General features: G+C 39.6%; 1 protein-coding gene across 1 annotated transcript in view; it reads right to left on the reverse strand.

Moving 5' to 3' along the window:
* EFHB (EF-hand domain family member B) overlaps window positions 1–24,745 on the reverse strand; it is a 43,157-nt gene extending 18,412 nt beyond the window's left edge. Inside the window, exons 1-8 of the mRNA XM_027872428.1 lie at window positions 23,946–24,745; window positions 22,626–22,688; window positions 20,027–20,167; window positions 19,031–19,211; window positions 16,768–16,878; window positions 12,075–12,204; window positions 2,834–2,917; window positions 1,321–1,388 (exon numbers count right to left, since the gene is read on the reverse strand). Coding sequence (XP_027728229.1) covers window positions 1,321–1,388; window positions 2,834–2,917; window positions 12,075–12,204; window positions 16,768–16,878; window positions 19,031–19,211; window positions 20,027–20,167; window positions 22,626–22,688; window positions 23,946–24,716 — 1,549 coding nt within the window. The 5' untranslated portion in view covers window positions 24,717–24,745. The remainder of the gene's footprint in view (window positions 1–1,320; window positions 1,389–2,833; window positions 2,918–12,074; window positions 12,205–16,767; window positions 16,879–19,030; window positions 19,212–20,026; window positions 20,168–22,625; window positions 22,689–23,945) is intronic.
* Window positions 24,746–26,019: the final 1,274 nt, after the last annotated feature.

Raw genomic sequence — 26,019 nt, forward strand, 5'->3', positions numbered from 1 at the left:
TCCTCCACTCACCTGTCAAAATGATCTTTATAAAGCACAAGTCTGACCACGTCACCCTCACCCCATTCAAAAAATTTCAATGGCTCCTTACCACTTCCAGGATCAAATATAAAATCCTCTGTTTGTCATTCAAGCCCCTTCATAACCTGGTTCCTAACTACCTTTCCAATCTTCTTATACCTTACTCCCTTCCATGTACTCTTCAATCCAATGGCATTGTCATTCTTACTATTCCTACCACAAAATACCAACTGTAGATCTCCTGACTGTAGATTTTCACTGGCTGCCCCTATGCCTGGGATACTTTACCTCCTCATATCCACCTCCTGGTTTTCCTGGCTTCCTTCAAGCATCAGCTAAAATTTCACCTTTCCAGGTTCCCCTTAATGCTAGTGCCTTCCCTCTATTGAATATCTCTAATTTATCCTACATATATCTTGTTTGCATGTTGTCTTTCCCATTAGACTTGAGACCCTTGAGAGCAGGGAATGTCTTTTGCCTTTCTTCATATCCCTGGAGCTCAGCACAGGATCTGGCACACATAGTAGGTGATTCATAAATGCTTGCTGACCACCTGTATCCCTCTTGAGAATATACATATATATATATATATATATAAAACCAATAAGATAATAGATCCACTATAGTATTAGATTGTTAACAATGGAGACTGGACCCTGTGATTTGATTGGTCTAAGAAACTTCAGATGTGGCCGCTCCCTCTTGCAATGTATGTTAACACCTTCACAGCAATTAATAATACTGGAGCACTGTGTAAGAGGTTAAGTGATTTGTGTAGTCAAAGAGCTAGTATGCATGAGAGGCAGAACTTAATCCTGGCTCCAAGGTCAGCTGCCTACTCATAATGACATGTGACCTCTAATGACTTGAAAATTAGTCTCAGCTATTTGGTTGTTCATTACACTACTTAAATCCAAATCAATAAGCATTTATTAAGTATCTACTCTCTGCCAGGCACTTTGCTAGGGTCAAAGGATGCCAAGGAAAAAAAAAACAAATGCATTATTATCCTTTTCCTTTTGGTTGGATAGGCATATTTTATATAAGGAGGTTGTATTTGTTCAGTAAGATCCAATTTTTTTTTTAAGTTTAAAGGGACATACTACCATGGAATAAAGTTTTTCATCCCTCAAATAAAATGACATAAAATGAATGTTTCTTTTCTTCACTTTGTTTTGTTCCATTAACAAAAACACAACCTTGTGATTCATTTTTTTTTAGTGTGGGACTCGTAAAGGAAGTAAATATTTAATTGAACTCCATGGTTTTTTACACTTTAGAAGAAAGCTATATATTTACCATATTCATCTGGATGCAGAAATATTCCAAATGTGTGGTCTGGTGGAACATTCATTGTTTCTTCAATGCTATCAATATGAAAACAAATGCTACCATTAAAATGTTTGTCACGTAGCACCCCTGGAATTTTAAATATCTCCCTCCCGTACATTGTTAGATGGAGGATTTATAGGTAAAATGCAGGCAAGAATCCCAAAGAGTAAGGCACTGAAGAGTTTCTATCTTCATTGGGAGGAGGGAATGCTCACACCAAGTTATTAATAATGACAATGAGAAGGAGGAGGAGGAGGATGGTAGTGACAATAATAATATTTTGAGAAGCTTTACTTAATCTTGATCATTTGGTTGAACTAGAAGAGATAGGATGATGAAAAAAATGTCAATGCTTTGACAAATCTTTAATTTGTCAAATGAGATGATGTACATAAAGTGCCTTACAAAACCTTAATCCGTGACAGAAGTTTAAGCTGTTATTTTTCTTGTTATCCCATTTTTCTCATTTAGTTGCATGGAATTTGGTTTTAAAAAGAAAAACCCTCCTAGGGCAGATCCCTATCCTGCAATTATTTTTTTATGTTGAACATAGAATTATTTTCTTTCTGTTGCTTAAGGTAAAGAAAGTAAATTTAATATTTATACTAAATACTGTCCCAGAGTCATCTCTATCTGAACTCAAAGTAGGTAAAAAGGATAAAATAGTAATACTTCGCAATTATGTAAATAGTGCTTTATAATTTGTAAACAATTGTGCATACATCATCTCATTTAATAAATTATGTCTGTCAAACATCAAAGTTGCTTTTTCTTTTAACAGCATATCCCTTCTACTTAAACCTCAATGAAAAAATAAAGATTAAGTAATTCTGCTTAAACTGACACTTGGTCTCATGTGCCCCTTGCTGTAATTATGGCTAAGTACTACAGTATCCCAGATTTTAAAAACCAAAAATTCCAAACAGACCCCATTTAACATAGAAGTGAGATAATATATGCAAGTCTGGGCTCATGGAGGTAGTTTGTTTTGTTTTGTTTTGAGACTAGGCCGTCCTATCTCATTCTGAACAGAAACGTAAAATCAATGGCCATTCACAGGTCCAACCCATGGTGGGAATGAAAGCTTTGATCTGCTCTGATTCTGACCTGAGCTGGTCCACCTCTCCTTAGGCAACTTGTGACCCTCAGGGCTCATCATATTGGTGGTGATTTAGTGAGGACACTCGACCAGCTTTAGCTACTAAAGTTCAAAACTCAAAACAAAAGCAATCCACCAGTCTTAGACTCCCTAGTGACAGGAAGTAGTGCTCATGCCCTGCTGTGAGATGGTTTCTTAACCAATATAAACCATCACTTTTGGGGTCACCAAAGCATTAAAGTGTTGCTCATGATCAAAATTTAAAGATTCTTCTTGAATTTAACAGAAAGATATATGGAAAAAGAAAATCAGTGCTGAGCACAGTATTTTTCTAAAACAGTGAAAAAAATCTATTACTTGGAAACTTTATCTTTAACTTACGGATCCCAGACTTTTCCAAGTTTGTGTTGAAACTTTTCATTGAAGTCATCGACTCTTTTGGAAACTATTTTACTGCCTTTTTTCCTGTAAAATTAGAAAAAAAAATAGATATTCCTGTCGCTAAAGTCTATATAGCTTCCAAGTACGCATATGGTAAAGAATATAATTACATTTATAAGTACTTATATACATATATAAGTACATTTGGGGCATAAGAGAGATATCCCATTTCAAAAGCAATAAAAAGAAAACATTATTTGTTCATTTTAGAATTGTTTCTATGCAAATTTTAAATTTACTTTTAGAAATCTGATATTTGCCATTCCCCAATTGATAAGTGGTCAAAGGATATGAACAGGCACTTTTTGGATAAAGAAATCAAACCTATGTACAGTTATATAAAAATTCTCTAAATCATTATTGATTAAATAAATACAAATTAAAATAATTTTAAGATCTCATACCTATTATATTGGCTAAAATTACAGGAGAAAATGACAAATATTCAAAGGGATATGGAAAAAATAGGGACAATAATACACTGTTGGTGGAATTATAAACTGGTCCAGTTATTTTGGAGAACAATCTGGAATTATGACCAAAAAGTTATAAAACTGTGTATGCCCTTTGACCTAGCAATACCATTATTAGGTCTGTTTCCCAAGGTGATCAGGGGAAAAGGAAAAGAATCTGAACATTCTAAAATATTGATAGCAGCTCTCTTTGTTGGTGGCAAAGAACTAGAAATTGAGGGGACGCCCATCAATTGGGAAATGGCTGAACAAGTTGTGGAATATGATTGTGATGTAATACTACTGTGCTGTCAGACACGATGACAGGTTGACTTTAGAAAAACATGGAAAGACTTAATAAGAAATAAGAAGTGACATGAGCAGAACCAAAAGAATGTTGAATACAGTAACAACAATATGGCTCAAGGAATAACTGTAAATGACTAAGCTATTCTGAGTATTATAAATATTCACATCAATTACAAAGGACTTATGAAGGAAGATGCTATCCATCTCCAGAGAAAGAACTGATAAATACAAGTATGTATAGTATGATTGTGTGTGTGTGTGTGTTGTGTGTGTGTGTGTGTTGTGTGTGTGTATGAAATGGTGGCTTTCTCTAATGTAGGGCAGGGAGAAAGAGAAAGAGAGAGAGAAAGTTCTGAACTTAAAATATAACAAAAAAATAAATTTTAAAAAGTTTTTTAATCTGACATTTTCTGAGACATTGTGATAAACTGTAGCCTGATTAATAAATAAAACTACATTGTTTTATCATTAAACTACATTTTTTTAAATGTAAGAGATATTTGAAGCTACGGTTTGCTCAAAAATAAAACGTGTGCATTTCCTGTCCTACACAGATATTGCCAAGCTGAACAAGTTTCTAGGGAAGAGTGACACTCTGTGGAGAAACAAAAGAATAGACCAAAATATAAATTAATTCAACTTCTCTATTTCTTGTTCTACTTCCTAATTGTTGGGTTCCATAAGTTTATTCTGAGTTCTCACATACAACAGCATCATAGAATCTGAGATTTAGAAGGGCCCTCAAGGATGACCTATTGCAATCCATTTCTGACCAAGAATTCCTCTGCCACATCCCTAGGAAGTGGTCTTCCAGGCTCTAAATAAAGACCTCCGAGGAGAAGACATCCCACTCTCTCCCAAGGAAACTCATTCCACTTTGGGAAAGTTCTCAATGTCATACAACTTTTCTTTACCACCAAGCCTAAATGTGCCTCTATCACTATGCACTTCAAGCTCTCTTCTCAGTAGTTCAACAGAAGAAATCTAATCCCACTTCCATATGACAGCTTTGCAAACATTTGAAGATAGGTAGCACGTCCCCACTCCCTAAGAATTTTTTTTGCCAGGCTAACCATCCCCAGTTTCTTCAATGAATCCTTGTGTGTTTCCAATCCTTTTGCCAATCTAATCTACATCTTCTGAATATATTCCAGCCTGGTTATAATGTTCTTCCTAAAATACAGCCATCAGAATTGAACCCAATATCCCAGATGTGTTCTAACCAGGACGATATACAGTGGGAGTGTAGCCTCTGTCATTTTTGTATAAAAAACTATTTTTCTAAATCTTAAAATATCATTCCTGTATTTTCCATTTGCGTGACTAATCACAATTTTCTAGCATCATTTACTGTTTAACCAAGTAGAATTTTTTCAACTTATTATTTTTCCCACTTAGTTCATAGACCACTATCTGAATTCATTTTAAACTATCTTCTGTGTTGGTGAATGGAATATGTGGAGGGGATGGGAGAAACAGCAACATTTTGAGTCAGTTCATCCACTGTATCCAGTAGTTGAAAAAGAAAAGGGGGAAAAATTGCTATGTAACATGAGGATTCTCTCAAGATGTTCCAATAACAAAAGATATATGGGAAAGATTTTTTCCACAATCTTGAATGGGAGCCAGGGGGTTTCCCTAGGGAATTTTTCCATTTCACTAAATCAATGATCATAAAAATTATGCTTTTAGAACTTCCTATCACGCACGAACTATGGCTTCTCAATGCAACCAAGGATAACGTTAACTGATTTGGCAGCCCTGTCACACTGAAACTTACATTGTTTGCTATCTCTTATAACCTCTCAATCTTGTTTACAGAGAATGGTTGTATAGCCACAATTCCCTCACTGTGTACTTGGTAAAGCAGATGTTCTGAACCCAAGCATAGAACTTAATATTTATTCCTGTTAAATCTCATGTTATTCACGTTAGCTCATCATTCCAGGTTATCAGCTCTTTTGGGACCCAGACTCTGTCATCCAAAGCACCATCTATCCCTCCCAGCTCTGTTTCATCTGCAAATTTGACAAGCATGCCTTCTACAGTTTCATCTGAGTCATTGACAAAAATGTTGATGAGCACAGGAGCCAAGGCTAGATTCCTGGGACACTCCACTCTTTGCTGCAAATAATACCAAAACAAAAACAAATCTTGCCATTTATGTTTCAAAAATAACCTCTGGGAGGGGTGGAGCCAACATGGCAGAGGAGAGGCAGCAACCCAGCTGAATTCTCTCAACACTCCTCTTCCCCTCCAAACAACTTTAAAATAATGCCTCAGATCAAATTTTGGAGTGGAAGAGCCAACAACAAGTCGAAGCGAGATATTTTTCTACCATAAGACAATTTAGAAGGTTGGCAGGAGAAGTCTGTGACACCAGGGTAGTGGCCTGTCTAGAGCACATGCTGCAGCAGCACCAGTGGCAGACTTTGAAGGTGGTGGCAGCAGCAGCAGCTTTGGGAGTTCTCAGTCCAGAGATGGTTGGACAGTTGGTCAGAAAGAGATTACAGGAGACCCTTTGCTGACATTGGGTGCAACTGGCAATCTATGCAACTCTACCACCCACACACAGTTCTGGATCACAGTTCCAAGGCAGAAAAGAGTGCTGGTGGTCGGTCACAAGGGAGCAGGGGACCCGGTCACAGTATCAGAGCTAAGAGGAGCATTACATCTTGTGGCTACTAGGGGGCAGGGGGTTTCCTGGGTAAAGACCAGAGCACAGATACAGCAGGGACCACAGCTCTCTCCACATCACACCACCTTGGAAGGACTGAAAATTCGCAAACCCCCAGAACTATCTCTGAAAACAGCAGCACAAAAAGGCCTAAATCTTGGGACAATGCCTCTCCACCACAAGCTGAGTAGAGCCCAACTTTAACATAAAATTCAAAGCTAAAAAAAATAAGGTAGAAAAATGAGCCAACAGCAAAAAAAGAATTTGACCATTAAAAGCTCCTGCAGTGTCAGGGAAGACCAAGACACAAATTCAGAAGAAGACAACATGAAAACAATTACAAAGTCTCAAAGAAAAATGATAATTCAATCAAAGCCCAACAAGAATTCCTGGAAGAGTTAAAGAAAAATATGACCGTGGCAGAGGAAAAATTAGGAAAAGAAATGAGAGTGATGCAAGAAAATTATGAAAAGAGAATTCACAGCTTGGTTTATAAAAGAGGCACAAAAAGTACTGAAGAAAATAATACCTTAAAAATCATAATTGGCCAGATGGGAAAAGAGATATAAATGCTCACTAAAGAAAATAATTCCTTAAAAATTTGAATTGGGCAAGTGGAAGCTAATGACTATGGGACATCAAGAAACAATAAAGCAAAATCAAAGAATTTTTTTTAAATAGAAGAAAATGTGAGCTCTCTTACTGGAAAAACAATTGACCTGGAAAATAGATTGAGGAGAGATAACTTAAGAATTATTGGACTGTCTGAAATCCATAATAAAAAAAATAATAACCTAGACATCATATTTCAAGAAATTATCAAGGAAAACTTTGATATCTTAGATCCAGAGGGCAAAATACAAATTGAAAGAATACATTGATCACCTCTGAAAAGAGATCCCAAAATGAAAACTCCTAGAAATATTATACCCAAATTCCTGAGCTCCTGAGTCAAGGAGAAAATATTGCAAGCAGCCAGAAACAATTCAAATATCATTGAGCTACAGTCAGGATCACACAAGATTTAGCAACTTCAAGGATCAGAGGGTTAGGAACATGATATCCCAGAAGGCAAAGGAGCTAGAATTTCAACAAAGAATAACCTATCCAGCAAAACTAAGTTTATACTATAGTATAGTATATACTGTAGCATAGCACATACTATAGTATAGTGTAGTTTTGTTTTGTTTTGTTTTCGGGGGAGGGCAGGTAGAGAATGGACATTTAATGAAACAGAGCACTTTTTCAAGCATTCCTGATGAAAAGGCCAGAACCTAATAGTAAATCTGATATTTAAACACAAGACTCAAGAGAAGCATAAAGGTAAACATGGAAGAGAAATCACAAGCAACTTAATGTGTTTAAAGCACTGTTTACATTCCTATATGGGAAGATGATACTTGTAACTCCTAAGAACTTTATCATTATTATGGCAGTTAGAAGAAGTCTACATAAACAGAGGGTATGAGAATGAGTTGATTGGGATTGATTGGGATGATCTCAAAAAAAAATGAAATAGTGAGAAAGAAGGATTCACTGGAAGAAGGGGGAAGGGAGAGATCAAAACTGTAAATTTTTCTCACAAAGAAGAGGCATGCAAGTAAGAGTTTTTACTCTGAAGGGGAAAATGGGTGGTGGGGAGAGGCAGGCAATTCTTGAGCTTCAATTTCATTGGAATTGGTTCAAAGAGGGAAGAATATATATATACACACTCAGTTGGGCATAGAAATGTATCTGAGTCAGTAGGGAAATCAGAGGGAGAGAAGATAAGAGATAAGAAAGTGATGATAAAAAGAAGGTGGATTAAGGTCAAAAGCAAATTAAGAGTTTTTAGAGTTTTGAGGAGAGAGAGAGAGAGAGAGAGAGAGAGAGAGAGAGAGGGAGGGAGGGAGAGAGAGAAACATAAGAAAATAGGATGGAGGGAAATACACAGATAATAATAACTGTGACTGTGAATGGGATGAGCTCACCCATAAAATGGAAGCAGATAACAGAATGAATTAGAAACCAGAATCCAACAATATGTTATTTACAAGAGACACACTTTTTTTTAAATAAAAGGCTGGAGTAGAATCTATTATGCTTCGGTTAAAGTAAAAAAGGCAGGGTTAGTAATCAGACAAAGCAAAAGCAAAATCAACCTAATTTAAAGCGATAATCAGGGAAACTATATTTTACTCAAAGGTACCATAGACAAAGAAGTAATTTCCCAAAAGTTTACATCAAGTATTTGTGATAAAGGCCTCATTTCTCAAATATATAGGGAACTGAGTCAAATTTATAAAAATAAGTGCCATTCCCCAGTTGATAAATGGTCAAAGGATATAAACAGGAAGCTTTCAGAAGAAAAAAAATTATAGCTATCTATAATCATATGAAAAAATACTCTAAATCACTATTGATTTTTGTTGTTCACTCATTCAGCCACCCGACTCTATGTGACCCCAGGGACATTAATCATGGGGTTTTCTTGGCAAAAATCTGGAGTGCTTTGCCATTTCCTTCTCCATTTATTAGAGAAATGAAAATTAAAACAACTTGGGGATACTACCTCACACCTGTCAAAAAAGACAAAAGCTGAAGAGGATGAGGGGGAAATAGGTACATTAGTGAACTGCTGATAGAGTAATGAACTGGTCCAACCATTCTGGAGAATTTGAAACTAGGCCCAAAGGGCTATAAAACTGTACATACTCTTTGACCCAGCAATAACCCTTCTAAGTCTAAACCCCAAAGAGATGAAGGGGAAAGGAAAAGGACCTATACGTACAAAGATGTTTACAGCAGCTCTTTTTGTGGTGGCCAAGAATGGGAAATTGTGGGGATGCTCATCGATTGGGGAATGGCTAAACAGGTGTGGCATATGATTATGATGGAGTACTGTTGCACTATCAGAAATTATGAGAGGGATGCTTTCAGGAAGGGGAAAGAAACATGGGGAGATGTCTGTGAACTGAAGCATCATGGTGCGCACTAATAGCAATGTTAGAACGATGATCAATGGTGAAAGACACGGCACTCTAATCAACACAGTGATCCAAGATGATTCCAAAGATATATGATAAAAAAAAATGCTATCCACCTTCAAAGAGAGAAATGATGAACTCTGAATGCAAACTGAAGTATAACGTTCTCACTTTCTTGATTTTTATTGCTTTTTTGTGATATGGCTAATATGAAAATATGTTTTACATGATTTCCTACATATAATTTACATAATTTTGCTTGCCTTCTCAATGGCTGGGGGGAGGTAAAACAAAGACACAGAATTTGGAACTCAGAATTTAAAAAGAAAAGAATGTTTAAATATTTTTTAAAGTGACCTCTATTATTTGTAGATGCTTTTGGAGCAACCAACTAACTTCTTTTAAAAATCTCAAAAATCATTAACTCATATTAATGGCTTACCATTCTAAAATGTTTTTTTTAAGTACATTCAAAAATGATGCTACTGATTCAATGTTGATAAGGTTTTAGCTTTTCTTTTTTTCCCTTTGGCAGTAATGCCGATGACTTAGATGCATGTTCTCATGTCATCCCCACTGTGGCCAAAGGTATGTCTGTAGCTGGCCCCTGGTATGAGGAAGGGAGTCAATAAGACAAATAGATATGTCATATTTTACCAACTGAGATGCAGTGGGTCATAGTAGATAGAAGACCAGTTTTAAAATCAGGAAGATCTGTATTCAAATTCTAGTTCTGATAACCCCACTGGTTAACCCTGGTCAAGACTTAACTTCTCCTCGTTCCATAAAAGTCTCAAGAACTCTAAGTTACAGACCTCCCTTGCTGATCTGGGAGGTAGATCCACAAAGATGAAGAATTCTGTGGTTCTCCCTGATACAGCCAGTTTTCAATAATGATGGTCAAAATCTCTAGCCTGGCCTCCTAGCAGGATAAAAAGTCAGCTGAAGAATAAAACTGCCCACAATTTTCCCGAAACCCAGAGCTTCCTTGCCCTAACAATCATAGAGACTTTATTTTTTTTTTCATTATTAAATAGAGATTTCTATCCCAGGAGTTTCCCACATAAAATCACAGATCCAGACTCCACCCAAAAAAAATCTTCATAAACTCATACCTCAATTTTCCAGTAAAGTCTCCTGGCATATATGATATTATTCCTCCAATAAAGTCCCATGCAATGCCTCAGAGTGGTGTGGAAGTACTTTCCTCCTCTGCTTTCTTTCCCAAATCACCCAGCCCTGGGCCCTCCCAGAAACCATCCAGAGCCACCCCACCTCCTTAGTCCCAGAAATCATCTGGCTAGGAGGCAAAAAGACTCACCAATAATGAGGAAGCCATCCCCTTTTCCTTTCCCCTTCCTCCTAGGTTACCTGATGACTCACAGATCTTGGGTAAGATAAGAGTCAACAACTCCATTCATTCCAATAAGATGCAGGACTACCAGGCCCTACCATCTGCATTGCCATTGGACCCTAAAGCCCTCCTGGCCTTACCACCTAACCTATCTCTACGCTAAGTACTCCCCTCAGTACTACCTACAGCTACCTATGTAGCTTAAAGACCTCTGGGTTCCAAGAATGAACCAATGAACAGACCACATGTCTGCCAGCCAAGGACCAACCTAGATCATTTCAGAAAAGCTCATTGACAGAAGTTCTGCCATACACAGTAAATTTTTCACCACGGAAGTCACCCCTGTTGTGGTGGGAACAATATCCTCACCTCATCCTCTATGCAAGTTAAGCTAGCTTTTCCCTCAAAGCTGTCTCCAGGATTTAATTGGCCTGGAGGTTGAAAGCTGTTACTGTGCACAATGATCTCCCTGTTCTTCTCACTTCACTTTGCCTCAGTTCACGGATGTCATCCTCCTTGGATGAAGCTTTGGTAGCCTCTGGTTGTACTGACATGGTTTCCTGGTCACCTAAGGACATGAAAAGGCCCACCTATATGGTGTCAGGGCTCTTCCAGACTTGGTAAATGTCTCAAGATCGCACAAGTTACCTCACCCTGCCTTGTTGACCAGAATATCCACATGAAATTTTTAGGGAGAGAGAGGAGGGCTGAGTCTATCCAAGCTAAGTGCTAGAGTATCCTTGTTATAATCTGCACTTGTAAAGAGAATACCTACAACATGACTAATGTGAAAATGTTTAATAGGAATGTATATGTGTAATCTATATCAGATTGCACGCCATCTTGGGGAGGGAGGTGAGGAGGGAAGGGAAGAAAAATTTAAAACTCAAAAGCTTATGGAAGTGATTGTTGAAAACTAAAAATAAGTTAATTAAAATAATAATTTTTAAAAAGAGAGAGAATACCCACATAATGAATTAGATATCTGAAAGCTTCAAAATATGGAATCATTGCATAAAACTTGCCACATTGTCAAACTAACCAAAACTTAGCAAGTCAGTTGTCCAATTAAGCATAAAACAAGGCTAAAAGGTAAATGCCAAGGTATCAGTTGTCTGTTATATACTCTCTGTGGCCTTCTTAGCAGAGTATTGGAAAGTATATTGCCTTTAAGAAACTTTAAGAATCCTAGGGCAGTTAGGCACAGTGGATCAAACACTGGCCCTGGAGTTGGGAGGTCCTGAGTTCAGACACTTGACACTCTCTAGCTGTGTGACCCTGGGCAAGTCACTTAACCCCATTACCTAGCCAAAAAAAAGAAACTTGAATCCTTTAGAAATCACCAATTCAAGATGTTTACTCTTCTAAGTTCAAATGACACGTGTGTAACAATTACTCCGAGAAACAACATAATTTAACTTACATTTGTAGCTCATGGAGCCAATGAAAAGATTTTGCCATAGTTCGGCCATCGTTAAAATGTGGCGTTTTCTCTCCAAAAGTTTGAAATCTGTAAAAACTTGCTGGGTTATATTTCCTATTCTTCATTTCCCCTGTAAAAAAAAAAAGGAGGCTTCTCATTTAGACCAGGAGAATGATTTTGTCAGGGTTATGATTCTAAGAGGCCTTCAGAAAAGACCCTGGACACTGACGACAACCAAGAATGCTTTGGTGACCGTGGGCAAGCTTCTGAGCCCAAGAGAGAAGGTACTTAGATGTTGGTGGATGTTACTTAGTTACAGGTTGTGAAGTACCTAGCTCACAGAGTTGCTTTGAGGATTAAATGAATTAACATAAGTAAAATAATGTGGCAATTACATAAATGCTAACTAGCATTATCATCATTGTTATTATTGCCATCATCATCATCATTAGCTTCTCTGAGCCTCAGTTTCCTCATCTGTAAAGTGGGGAAGTTAGACTAGGTGACCTATACGGTCTTATGCAACTCCAAAATGTTATGACTTTATAACGTGATATCTCTGTTGCCATCTAAGATGATAACTTGAAAAGAATATTCCACGGGATTGTAATAGGAGAGATAATTACATAATTTCTATATGATACAAACATTGCTTCTGGGCCCCAAAAGAGGAGGGGAACCAAAACACTCAAACAGATCTTTAATAAAATCAGTAATATATGACTCTGGGCAAGTCACTTAAACCTAATTGCCTCACACACAAAAAAAGAAAAGAAAGAAAAGAAAATCAGTAATAATAATGATTAGCATTTACATGTAGTACTTTCCATTCATTAAGTGTTTCATATGTATTAACCCATTTGATCCTCACAGGAATCCTGTGATATACTGTTGCTATCCAAATTTATAGATGAAGAAACCGAGACAGAGATAAAGTGATTTGCCCAGGATCACCCAGCTAGCAAATGTCTAAGTCAGGCTTCGAACTCAGGTCTTCTTGACTCTGGGCCTAGTGCCCAATCCATTGTGCTACCCAACTCCAATCCTTTCTGCGCAGAAAAGATATTTATGTTTAGTGGTAGAAGCAGGCAAGATTATTGCCTCCCCTCCCTTGGGTAAAAGGCAAGCAGGGAAGATGTCAAAACGGAAAGACCCATAATTATTAGAGAAATCCCTGGGTTTCTGGATAGTAATGGACAACTAGGTGGTGCAGTGGATTGAACACTGGGCTTAGAATCAGGAAGGCTCATCTTCATGAATTCAAATCTGGCCTCAAACACTTACTAGCTGTGTGACCCTGGGCAAGTCACTTAACTGTTTGCCTCAGTTTCCTCATCTGTAAAATGAGCCGGAAAAGGAAATGGCAAACCCCTCCAGTATCTTTGCTAAGAAAAGTCCCAGTGGGGTCAGGAGGAGTTGGACATCACTGAAATGATTAAACAATACCAATGGGCAGTACGGTCAGCTTGCCGGCTTCTATGGTGAAAGCTTTGTTTGGTCAGTGTCACTGAAAACCAACTCCAGGCAACAGCATCATCAGAATCCTGTATCCTTAGGATAGTATTGGTCCTTAAACTTAATTATATGCCCTCAATCCCTAACAGGCAAATAATACTTTAACTACAGGAACCCCAAAGGGAAACCTTTATAAAAATAAAAATTCCATGCTCCACCACCTCTTTTTCATTATTCCTTAGCTCATGTTGTGGCATTTCCTTCCTCAAGATATGTTCTGGGCTGGGCCTGACTCAGGTCAATCCCCTGGGAGTTTTCTGGTTAGGATATTGTTTCTACCATAAAGAGGATAAAGTCAGAAAACAGGGGGAAAAAAGAGTCAAAAAGTAATGACAGCAAAAAAAAAAAGTCCAAACCTATAAGTGATATTCAAGGTATGGCTGGAGAGTAAAGGTGAAGTTTAGGAAGTAGCTAAGGATTGTTGGTGGAGTTGTGAAGTGATCCAACCATTTTGGAGAGCAATTTGGAACTATGCCCAAAGGCATAAAATGTTCATACCCTTTGACCCAGCAATAGCACTTCTAGCGCTGTATCCCAAAGAGATCATACAAAAGGGAAAAGGATCCACATGTATAAAAATATTTACAGCAGCTCTTTTTGTGGTGACAAAGAATTGGAAATTGAGGGGATTACCATCAATTAGGGAATGGCTGAACAAGTTGTGGTATATGAATTTAATGGAATATTACTGTGCTATAAGAAATGATGAGCAGGTGGACATCAGAAAAACCTGGAAAGACTGTATGGACTGATGCTGAGTGAAGTGAGCAGAACCAGGAGAACATTATACACAGTGACAGCCATATTGTGCAATGACTAAAGTTGATAGACTTAGCCTTTCACAGCAATGCAAACATCTAAGACATCTCCAAAGGTCTCATGATGGAAAATGCTATCCACGTCCAAGAAAAGAACTACAGAGTTTGAATGCAAAAAATAATAATAATAATAATAAGATATACAGGCAATGGAGTATGGAAATCTATCCTGCCCTACAGTAAAATAGAAGGTAAAGAGGATAAGAGAAGGCAGAGTGATAGAAGGGAGGGCAAATTGGGGCAAGGGGTATTCAGAATCCATGCTGTCTTGGGGTATGGGAAGGGGAGAAATGGGGAGAAAATTTGGAATTCAAAATCTTGTGGAAGTGAATATTGAAAACTAAAAATAAATTAATTAATTAAAAAAAGAAAGGAAGTAGCTAAGGAAGCATAAGTTCCGTATGATGTGAACATTGACTAGGTGGAGCAGTGGATAGAGTGTTAGGCCTGGAGTCAGAAAGACTTTCTGAGTTCAAATCTGACCTCAGACACTTACTAGCTGTGTGACCCTAGGTAAGTCACTTAGCCCTGTTTGCCTCAGTTTCCTCACCTATAAAATGAGCTGGAGAAGGAAATGGCAAACCAAGCCAGTATCTTTGCCAAAAAAAAACAAACCCAAAAACAAAAACAAAAACCAAATGGGATGGCCAAGAGCTGGACACAACTGGAACAACTGAACAACAAAAGGAAGCCCAGGAGACATACAGCATGTGCATAGCAGAGGTAAGCAGGAGAGGTCATGGCTGGTAGGGGAGAACAGGCCTTGGTGGCAGATCCAAGGTGGTGAGGCAATCTGTGCTGGAGGAGGCAAGGCTAATGAGGGGTAAACTGGGAAAAGGGAAAGAAGAGAAGAAGGGAGAGAGTGGGGAAATAGCCTACAAGGGTTACACAGTGTAAGGCAAGGGTGGGGGACCTGTGACCTCAACGCCACATGTGGCCCTCTAGGTCCTCAAGCGCAGCCCTTTGACTGAATCCAGTGGTGTAAGATATTATACGCCTCTAGTTGATTAAAATAAACTGCACTCATAAACTATCCAAAACTCAAATACCTAAAAAGGACTTAACATGCATTCAATAGCCTCACTACACTCCCACAGGCAAGCTATCAATTTACAAGCTTTCAAGAACATGGTATATAACCATTAATTTTTCAAGGTCATATGGCAGCTTGGCAACAGGTTTTTAAAAAAAAAAAAAAACACACAACACTGAAGTGAGCCTCCCAGTCTTCTATTATTTCCAGAATACACTTAACAACAAATCAGCAAGGAAAATTCTATCATAAAGCTCTATTCATATCTCATGTTTCTTAGATTGGCCACAGAATGCATCTAGTAATAACTAATTATTAAATAAGAGCATTTGAAAAAGAATAAAGGACTTCCTAATATAGCGGCAGGGGCCTTGGTTTGGGAGCCAGAGGAACTAGATTCAAATACAGATTTGCAACTTAGTACCTCTATGACCCAGAGAAAGTCACTCCAAGTTCTCTGGGCCTCAGTTTCCCCAACTGTAAAATGAGGGACTTGGAGATGATCTCTAAGGTCCTGTCCATCTCTAAATCCATGATCCTTAGATCGAGCTTAAATCAAATGAAAGTGAAGTTGTTTGAAAAATCCCTTTGATGTTTTTGTATTTTTGTGAGATATACATGTTTGTGTGTATGTATGTATGTTACATTCTTACACACACATGAGCTCTGATCTATGTCTGTAAGTTTGTGTATGTGTGCATGTTCATATATGTGGATTCTTCTGAGTTCTTCTCCTTCAGAAAAGGGATGAATTGGGGTGTAAGCAGTGCCTGTTTTCGGAGTCTGACCCTCACACAGCATGGTCTCAAGTCTCTTCACCATCCGGGTTGCCAACCTCTGGAAATCCCTCCATGAGTTTTTCAATGGCCTTCCTAAATTGTGGGCCTCAGAACTGAAAACAAAACTTCAGATGTCATCTGAGCAAAGCAGAAGACAGACCTACTACCTCTTTATTCTTATAAGCTATTCCTCTTGTAAAATATAGCCCAAGTTCTTATTTGCCTCTTTGAGGCTGTTCTTACACTACTGTCTGATTGAGCTTGAAATCCTCTCAAATCCCTGATGGAAGAGGGATCAAACCCCATGAAGACTTTCCCACACTGATAGATCACAGGTTCTCCATATATATTGTCCCTATGCTAAATTGTAAGCTTTACTTACAATTTTACAAGCTTTTCTGTAAGAATAGGACTTAGGAATCTACGCATCTCTTCTGATGCACTACACATAATGGGTGTTCAATAAATGGTTAACAAATGAATCAATGAATGTGTTTTATAAATAGTTTATATTTACATGTATATGTTCCCAATTACTATGCTCTTACCTACATAATAATCATTGTGGGAGACAATGTACAGGTCATGTCCTTGATATGCTTCTTCAAATACTTGTTCAAAGGATTTTGGTGGATTCACTAAGTCTCTAGCAGTTATCTCTGAAAGAAGAACAAATCAATGTAAAGAAGTAAAATCAATCCATTTAAAGATATTATTAAATGCATGAGAGAGAAGAGAAGAAGGGGAGGAAAGAAGAGGAGAAGGGCAGAGAGAGAGAAGAGATAGAGAATGGGGGAAGGAGGGAGGCAGGAGAGAGGGGAAAGGGACAGACAGGGATAGAGACAGAGAGAGACAGAGACAGAGAGACAGAGAGAGACCAAGAGAGGAGAGTAGGGAGAGGGGAGGGGAAAAAGGAGAGGGGGGACAAGGGACATGGAGACAGAAGACAAGAGAAAGGAGAAGACACCAAAAGAACGAATAGCATAACCACTGACTGCCCATGAAGCCCAGGGTGAATATCAATTAATATCTTTAAGTTACAAACTGCGCCACAACCTCGCCCACACCCTGAAAGACTATATATCCAGGAAGACTGCTATCTACAAGGCTGGTATATACAAGGCTGGCAGGCTATAGCCAGCCTAGCTGAAGCAGAAAGACTGTCTAAGGGAGAGGAGGGGGCATGTACCAGGCAGGCCAAGCTCCCCTCCACCTTCCACTTCCCCCCCTCTACTTCAGACCCCAGTGGAAATAAATAGCCCCTAAGAGTGGCAGCACCCTTCAAACCACAGGTCCTGTTTCCAGCTCAGCCCCTACAGCAATCACCTAGGGAAGCAACTCCTTGTGCAGAGGTGTCCTGGCACCTGCTTCTGTGGGAGATTTGGCCAAAGTGCTTGGCATGGCTAAATGGTTCAGCACCAAAAACTGATAGGATTTTATTGGTGGAAATAACATTTAAGATGTATTGCTATCTGTTTTGCCACTACACGCAAAAACCATGAGAACTTTCCCTCTGATTTATAAATAAAACCTCCTCTCTGTGTTTTCTCCCTCGTTAGACCGTGAGCTTCTTGAAGGCAAAAGACTGTCATACTCTTCTATTTGTATATACAGCACGGTACAATATACAGAGCAAGTGCTTAATAAATTATTCAGAGCACACTGAGTCAAAGAATATAGTCCAAGATTCCCAAGGCCTCCCTGTTAACTTTGGAACCTCAAGTGAGGTTCAGAGATACTTTGGGTCTACAAGATTGTAGGTCTGGACTGACTGTGAACTCTGTGTGTGTCACCCTTCATTGCTAAAATGACCTAGGAACCCAAGAAACTCACCAAGATCAAAAAGGTTTGGTTTGAGTTGAGGGGCCTTCCTGGTCCAGTGGGGCACTCTGGCCCACCAGCTGCTGTCCCCAGATGGTCAATAAACTCCGTATTTCCCCATTGTCTACAATCCTCTGGGGAAGGCCAATACCTATCGGTGTGAATAACATGTACATGCTAGAAGAGTTTTTCTTAATCAAATGTCATGTTTTCAAGGATTTGAAATTACATTTTCATTTCCAATCACTCTCCAATTTTCAGGAGCTCCTAATAATTTAGGTTTTCTATTTTTTTATCTTGTTACATAGTGTTTGACCTTTAAGCAAACACTTAAATGCATCAGGTTAAATGATTGCCCTGTCAATAAATCAGTTTTATAAACTTTAATTTCTATATATTTAAGTGAGGGAGCAGGGTGTTCCTATAGTACTTTCTGCAGGTAATATAATCATCTTGGCCCAGGAAATCATACTATATCTCTTCAATTTCACAGCCAAAGACGACTTAATTCAGGGAAAGGGAAATGATGAAAACATAAACATCAGTATGGCACAGTAAAAAGAGTGCTAGGAAAAAAAAGAAAGAAAGAAAAAAAAAAGAGTGCTAGATTTGGAGTCAGAGAACATGGTCATTTACCCTCCCTGGGCCTCAGTTTCTTTGTCTATAATCTGAAAGTGTTGTACTAAATAGACTCTGAAATCCCTTCCAGTTCCAGATTTATGATCTTCAGGTCTTCCTCTTCATCCCAAAAGGATGATCCTTCCTTCTTGGAAGCAGGATCCAGGGACAGGTAGGTGCCGGCCACAACCATGCCCACAGGCTGTGGGGCTTGACATAGATACCTGACCTCCTGTAATCTATCCCATCATACCAATCTTTTCATTCTTAATGATTGCATACATTGTTTCTATACTCCACACACACCACAAATACTTGACATTTCATCCCACTTCTGAAGAGGATTTATGCTATTGCTATTGTTTTTGTTACCTCTGAAGATTGGTACTCCAAATGTTGTATTAACTGTATCAATACATTCAGGTAAATTTTGCGTTTGATCGTGGGACCTCCCTAATGGCGCTCTCCGATTACTGAAATAGAAGGATTCTTTCCTTTCCTTAAATCTTTGTTGAAATGTAGAAATAGGAGGTGGATTGACCAATGGACCTACCTTAAAGGAACCATACATAACACGATTTTAAAACACAAAAGTAAAGATACGGGTCTAAAATATAGTATTATTTTAAAATCTCAGTCTATCAGGGAAAACATTTGGTAGTAGAGGTTATTAAAAAGCAAGAGGAATAGTCTGCTATTCTAAGTCTGCTCTTCTCTCCTTGTTAGTGAGATATACCAGAGTTGAGACATGAGAGGGAGCGTAACTATCTGCCTGAACTTGTGGCTGTCAGTGAGCCCAGGAGCTCCATGGTAGGTTCTATAGGACAACTCTCCAAATCACCATCTCAATCAACTCAGACATTCAGGGATACAGGGACTATGGTAGTGGAAGCAAAAACAGCCCCCACATTCCCAGAACTTTACAAACTCTTTCCAGATACTCTGCCATGACCTCTAATTCCAATTTGCCTAGTAATTATATAACAAATAGCAAGCCTACTTTTACCCTGTCTCACCCACATAGTTATATCCTAGGGAAAATAGATGTTTCCAAAGTTGTGTCTCCTCTTTCTGCTTTAGCAAAGTCTGAGGGAATCTCTTGTATTTCCTGGGAGGAAACTAAATGCACCCTACCTAGGTATCCAGTCTATGGATGAATTCTAACACATTTCTCTATAATTCCTTGTCTGTTTACTTTGAGATTTTTTTGCTACTTAAGATTGACATCCTTTTCAGAGGATGAATGGAAAATACCATTATACAAGTAGGACCAGGGAAAAGATTGAAAACCAGTACCTGAATTTCATTGATCCATGATTTCTATATTTTCTACTTCAAAAGTTGAGAATTAACAGGAAAGAAAATTACCTTGAGTGACTTATCACTTTTTTTACCATGTGTCAAATGAGAAACATCTGGATCATTTGCTCTGCCATAAAATATCCGTTCAGTACCAGGATCTGGATATCTGGCTTTATAAAACTTTCTCTCAGTGGGTGGAGTCAAAGGCTGACAGAGAGAGAAGTGGGGGAGGGAAAGAGATAATTATTATAATTAAAAAACTGTTTAAAATTTTAAAAAACCAGGGGCAGCTAGATGGTACAGTAGATAGAGCACCAGCCCTAGAGTTAGGAAGACCTGAGTTCAAATCTGGCCTCAGACACTTACTAGCTGTGTGGCCCTGGGGGAGTCAACCCCAATTGCCTTAAAAAAAAAAAGGGAAAGAGAAAGAAAAAACCCACAATTTATAGTAATAGAATTCTATGACTGTAGTGTCTGTGTATAAAGCATAAATGAAAGTCTTGGTTTCATCTTCCATCTTTTCCTTCAGTGGATCCTCTCTCTTCACTTACAAATATGCCCAGGTCTCCCCTAGCCTAAAAAGAAACCTAACTTCATCCTATACCCTTTGACCTTCTCCCATTATTGTTTTGCCACAAAATCCCTTGAATGAATTGTAGAATATGTGAGCTGTCTACCTTTTCATCAATCAACTCACTTCTCAGCCCCTTAGAATCTAGTCTTCAACACCGCCATTGTATTAAAACTCTCTCAAGTCTATAAGGGGTGTCCTATTAGCAAAAACCAACTGCTTTCCCCTCTTCATCTCCCCTGACCTGAAGTGTGAAACCACCCTTCTCCTTAAAACAGTAAGCCCTATGAAGGCAAGAACCTTGGCTTTGAAAATCATTCCTATTGATCACTTTAAAGATTTACAAAATATTTTTCTTGCAGTGACTTTGTGAGGTAGAGAGTGCATTTTTTTTTAACTGTCCCAATGATTTATTGATTTAGGGAATTCCCTGGTGAGGAAATCCCCTTAACGGATTGCTACTCAGAACTGTTCCACAACTGATATTCTAATACAAACATAGTTAGTTCCATATTACAGGTGATGAAATTGAGGCTTGGCAAGGTTCAGTACCCAACCTCACAAAAGCAGTAAAATACAGAGCCAAGGCATGAAACTGATGCCATCTGACTCCGGTCAGGCATTTCTTCCCCTGTTATTTCCCATTTCCTCATTCTTAATCTTGTTCAATGTCCTCAACATAGTGGCTTGTCTGACCTAAATAGAAAACTGTCTCTTCCCTTGGCTGCCTGAAACTACTTTAGTCAGGTTCTTCCCCTAACTCTGACCATACCTGCTCTCTAACTCCTCCCTCGTTGGCCCTTCTCTCTCTGTTACCTTCTGAAGGTGAGCCTTTCCCAAGTCACAGTCACATATCTCTGACTGCTCTGGTCTATGTCTCTATTGGAGTTGCCAGCTGTACTGCAAACTCAGTAGAAATAGAATCACTTATCATCTTTCCCCAAATAAGTTTCCCTGCTGTCAGCTGGTTTTGGTTAGTGTTTTAATTTGTGACAAGGGGGACCAGGACAATAGAGGAAAATGGTTTGAAAACTAAAGGAATCAACAAAGCTTTTTTACAATAACATTAATATACCATTGCACCCCCTTTGAGTCTACTTAAACACAATGCAAGCCTAAAACATTATATATTATATATATATATATGGTGTACATATGTGTGTATATATATATATAGCATGTGTATATATCTATGTTTATAAGAAAAAGTTACAGAATTAATTATTTTTAGTGTTACCATTTTCTGTTATGTATCAACCATAAGAGCTTAGAGGCCATCTAATACAAGCCCTCATTTTGCAATGAGGGGCTTAAGGTCAAGAGAGTGAAAGTACAAGGACATACAGATATGCAAGGCAAGGTTTCAGGAAGTAGAGACTACCATCAGTATGTGTCAGAGGCAAGACTTAAACCCAGATTCAATATTCCAATATCCTGAAGCCAAGGCCAGCTCTCTATCCACTGTCAGATTACCAAAAAAAAAAAAAAAATTTAAATAAAACTGAAATCTTGGGATCATGGGATCACAGATTCTCCTGAGGAAGGAACCTCAGAGCACAGCCAGTTCAATCCTCTCATTTTTCAGAGGACTAAACTGAGGCCCAGGGAGTAGTGATTTTTCTAGTCCAGGAGTAGGGAACCTTTGGCCTCAAGGCCACAGATAGCCTTCTAGGTCCTTGGGTGCAGCCTTTTGACTGAGTCCAAGTTTTACAGAACAAATCTTTTACGAAGGGGATTTGTTCTGTCAAGTCTGGATTCTGTCAAAGGACCCCACTTGAGGACCTAGAGTGGCATCGAGGCTGCAGGTTCCACATCCCTGCACAATCCCACCCCTTTATTTTGCAGATAAATAAACATAGGTCCTAAGAGGTTAAGCACTTGAGCCAGAACTAGAATGGTAGGCCTCAAGCCAGTATGTTTGGAAGCCTCGCATCACCTTCACCTCTCGCCAAACTGCTAGAAGACCAAAGCCTCTAAATATTCCCAACATTCACTTTATATAAGCTTAAGGGAGAATACTGAGAGTTAACTAAATTTTCTTGATGGTCATATCTAAGGCAAAGAAATAAACATGTATCTATTGACAATACTCACTGGAGGCCATTTTTCAGTCAAACAGGTTTCAGCTCTGTATCCAACTGGAATAAGCTTCCCTGCCTAAAGAAGAAAAAAAAAAGTAAGAGATGAAAACTAGAATGATCAGCACTGTCAGGAATGAAAGTGGTTTTGAAACTTGGCCTGGGCCTGTGTTTTTAAGGGAGTTATGATCCCAAGTGAAATTTAAAAAAAAAAAACAAAACAAACAATTATGGATGTCTAGATACACATATATACTAGTATATCTTCACAGAACCTCAAATTATAGCATACCCTCCTTAACAAGAATATAATGTCACCTATAATAATCTTCAAATAAACAATAAATGGAAAAGTAGTTTTTTCAATTACTTTCTGGGGTCCAGAATGGATTTTCACTCAAGGACCATAGAGATGGAAGAGACATTGGAGGCCATGGGAGTCCAACTTCCTCACCTTAGAGATGAGAAAAGGAAAGCCCAGGGAGGTTTATGAACTTGACCAAGGTCACACAGGAGATGGGCATTAGAGATGGCATTTGAACCCAAGGCTCCTGTAGGATTCTAGAGCCAGAGCTCTAACAATGTTCCCCTGGTTTTTTTTTTCCTCTGGTTAGACTCAAATGTGTCCTGTTATACACCAGTGCGGCTGAAAGAAAGGGAGAACATTCGCAAGAAAAGGACAACTGGGAAATATGGAAAAATGCTGGGAAAATGAAGCGTGGGAAAGTAAATATCCAATATGGGGGAACTGGAGAGAGAAAAGCCTTTGGTAGGTATTTAAAGGAGAACAAGGCAGAAGTTCAAAGATGGGTGATCAGAAGAAAGTACATAGGGCAATACATAAAAGGTGCATTAAGGGGCATAAAACATATCATCAAAAGAAATATGTGATTGGAAGAGGCAGATCCTTCATGTGGTCAGAGGAAGGGATAGCAGAAGGAACATAAGTGCTGAACTGGTGAATTCAAAAGGTTAAAAGACATAAAGCACTCTAACATACCCAGGAATTCCTCCATGGAAGGGATACAAGAGGACATGGGCAAGAATCAAATACAGAGGTTGAGATCTGCAAAGTGAAGCAACTACCCCACCAGGGAAATCATGGATCATGTCAGTAACCAAGGAACAGAGGTCCAATGTGAGTCAGGATGTTGGGAGGCAAAGGAAAAACATAAAATTTCTACAAAATCATAACTGGTGTCCATAAACCACAGTCGGAAACCAATGTTCTAATCTAATAGCAATACTAAGTACGCTAGTGGTCCCAGAGAAAGGTGAGGGGAAGGAGGGAGGAAGAAAAGAAGGAAGTACGTGTGAAAGAGAACTCAGAACTCACACACGGCCAGCCAGGATTACGGTCAAAAAATTTCCCAAGATAAATGGGTCTGATATTATCTGGAGGCTCGACTCCCGGTTCCAAATCCTTTGGAAGCTTGGGAGGCTCTTCGGGCTTCGTCTTGAAGACGTAAGCTGATGGTTCTATCGCCAGCCCTACTGGGCCCTCACTTTCGGGTTCCAAGTTACCCATCACCCTACTGGGCAGCCCAATCTCCGAGCCCACGGGGGGCTCCTCCTCCTCGGAGGCTCCCGAGTTCTCCGGGCAAGAGATCTTCGCCGAGAGCTCACTCACTAACCCCATGTCGGGCTGTCGACAATAGGGGGGTTGCCTGGCCAGCTTCTCCTGCACTTTCTCCAGATCCTCCGGGTCCCGCTCGACGTCCCTGGCCGTGGGGGGCCGGGTTGATAATCCCAAACCACTCTTCATGCCCAGGGCAGCATCTGTCTCCACCGGGGGCTGCATGTCCCTCAAGAGGCTTGTGCCATTGGGGCAGCGAAGCCCCACGGAGCGCAGCTCCCGGCACGGCCCCCCGCCTTTCTCCACGTACGGCAAGTTATCCCCCGCCATGCAGCATTTCGAAGATGGCACAAACTGGGCCTCGGGGCAAGGGGGAAGCGAGATCTGCGCTGCTGTCTTCCACGGGGAATTGACCGACCCCACCGTCAAGCCTTTCTGTGGGCTAAGAGCTGTCCTTATTCCCGGGGGGTCATTCAAGACCTCTGAGACCTCCGTCGCCCTGGGGCTTCCCGAGTCTGATTGGGGTTCCATGCCCGCAGCCTCGGGTCTAGGGATATGGACTCACTCCGCTCCCATCCTGGGGCGCACGGAATGACTCAGGGAATAAGGGCTAGGGTCACTGTTTCAACTGGTTACCTAGGGAACGGGGGCGTGGCTTGGTGAGTCCCGCCCCCTCGAGCCAGTTCTGCTTTCTCCTCTTGCTCTGGGCCTTTTGGGACTGTTCCGTTGCAGGAGCAGCCTACCTGCTCCCCGCCGGCTGCCAGAGACAGTATGTCTCTGAGCTGCTGTTTCTCTCCTCTGAAGGGGCCAGCGCTTGGAAAGGTGCTGACTTCTTGTGACTTATCTAACATATGGGGCTATTGGAAAGTTCACAGAATCAAAGGTTTAGAACTGAAAAGGACATTTATGGGCAGTGAAGCCCAACCCCCTTGTTTTACAGATGAGGAAACTGAGGCACAGAGTGGTTAAGTGACTTGCAACCAGGATCATACGGCTAGTGTCTAGGATTAGATTTAAAACCAGGTCTTTCTGACGCTGAAGGTAGCACTTTTATCCACTACTATTCACTGTCTGTTACAGAATAAGTGTTTTGATTCGATTGGTGAGAGAGTAAAGGTGTCACTTAGAAGCATAGCTTTTTAAGCAACACTCTTTCTTTCTCTCAATTGGAATTGTTTGTATTTCAAGAACTTCGTTTGTGACAGCTTCCCATCTCTCCTGGACTAAAATCTGCTTTCCCAGAATCTAAGGTGCATGTTAGACTATCTACCCAGATCTCTTCTTCAGTTCTATTTCAAATTCAAAGGCGTTCCCGTCCCCATCACTCCAACAATCGGTTCTCCTTATTGGTGAAGGTTAGTTTTTCACATTTCCAGGTATGAGAGGGGAGAAATCACAGGACAGGATGATAAATTTGCATCAACATTTTTATAAAGCTAGTATACGTTTCCTTTGCATTAGGAATTCCAGAGCCAAAAGAACAAGCCCCCTGCCCATGAGAAAGGAACTAGATTTGGAGTCTGAAGACCTGGGTTGAAATTCTGCCATATTGTAATGAAAAGGTAAGGTAGAAAATGCTTAGATGTTCCACTCTGGGCAGAGTTCCAGTAGATGTCTAGGTAACTGAAGTCTTCTAACACTACCACGTCATACCTCCATGTCAGTCATCTAATGCTTCCTAAAGACCTCATCTTTTCCCTCATTCTCTTCAGATGGTCTGTAGTATATTCCTATGATAGAATCACTTCTGCTCCTGCCTCACTTTATCTTTGCCCAGAAAGTCTCCCCTAACACTCCAATCAACAAACATTTATTGAATACTTACCCTATGCCA

Source organism: Vombatus ursinus, unplaced genomic scaffold (genome assembly GCF_900497805.2).
Source record: "Vombatus ursinus unplaced genomic scaffold, bare-nosed wombat genome assembly UNPS02014799.1, whole genome shotgun sequence".
Classification (NCBI taxonomy): domain Eukaryota; kingdom Metazoa; phylum Chordata; class Mammalia; order Diprotodontia; family Vombatidae; genus Vombatus; species Vombatus ursinus.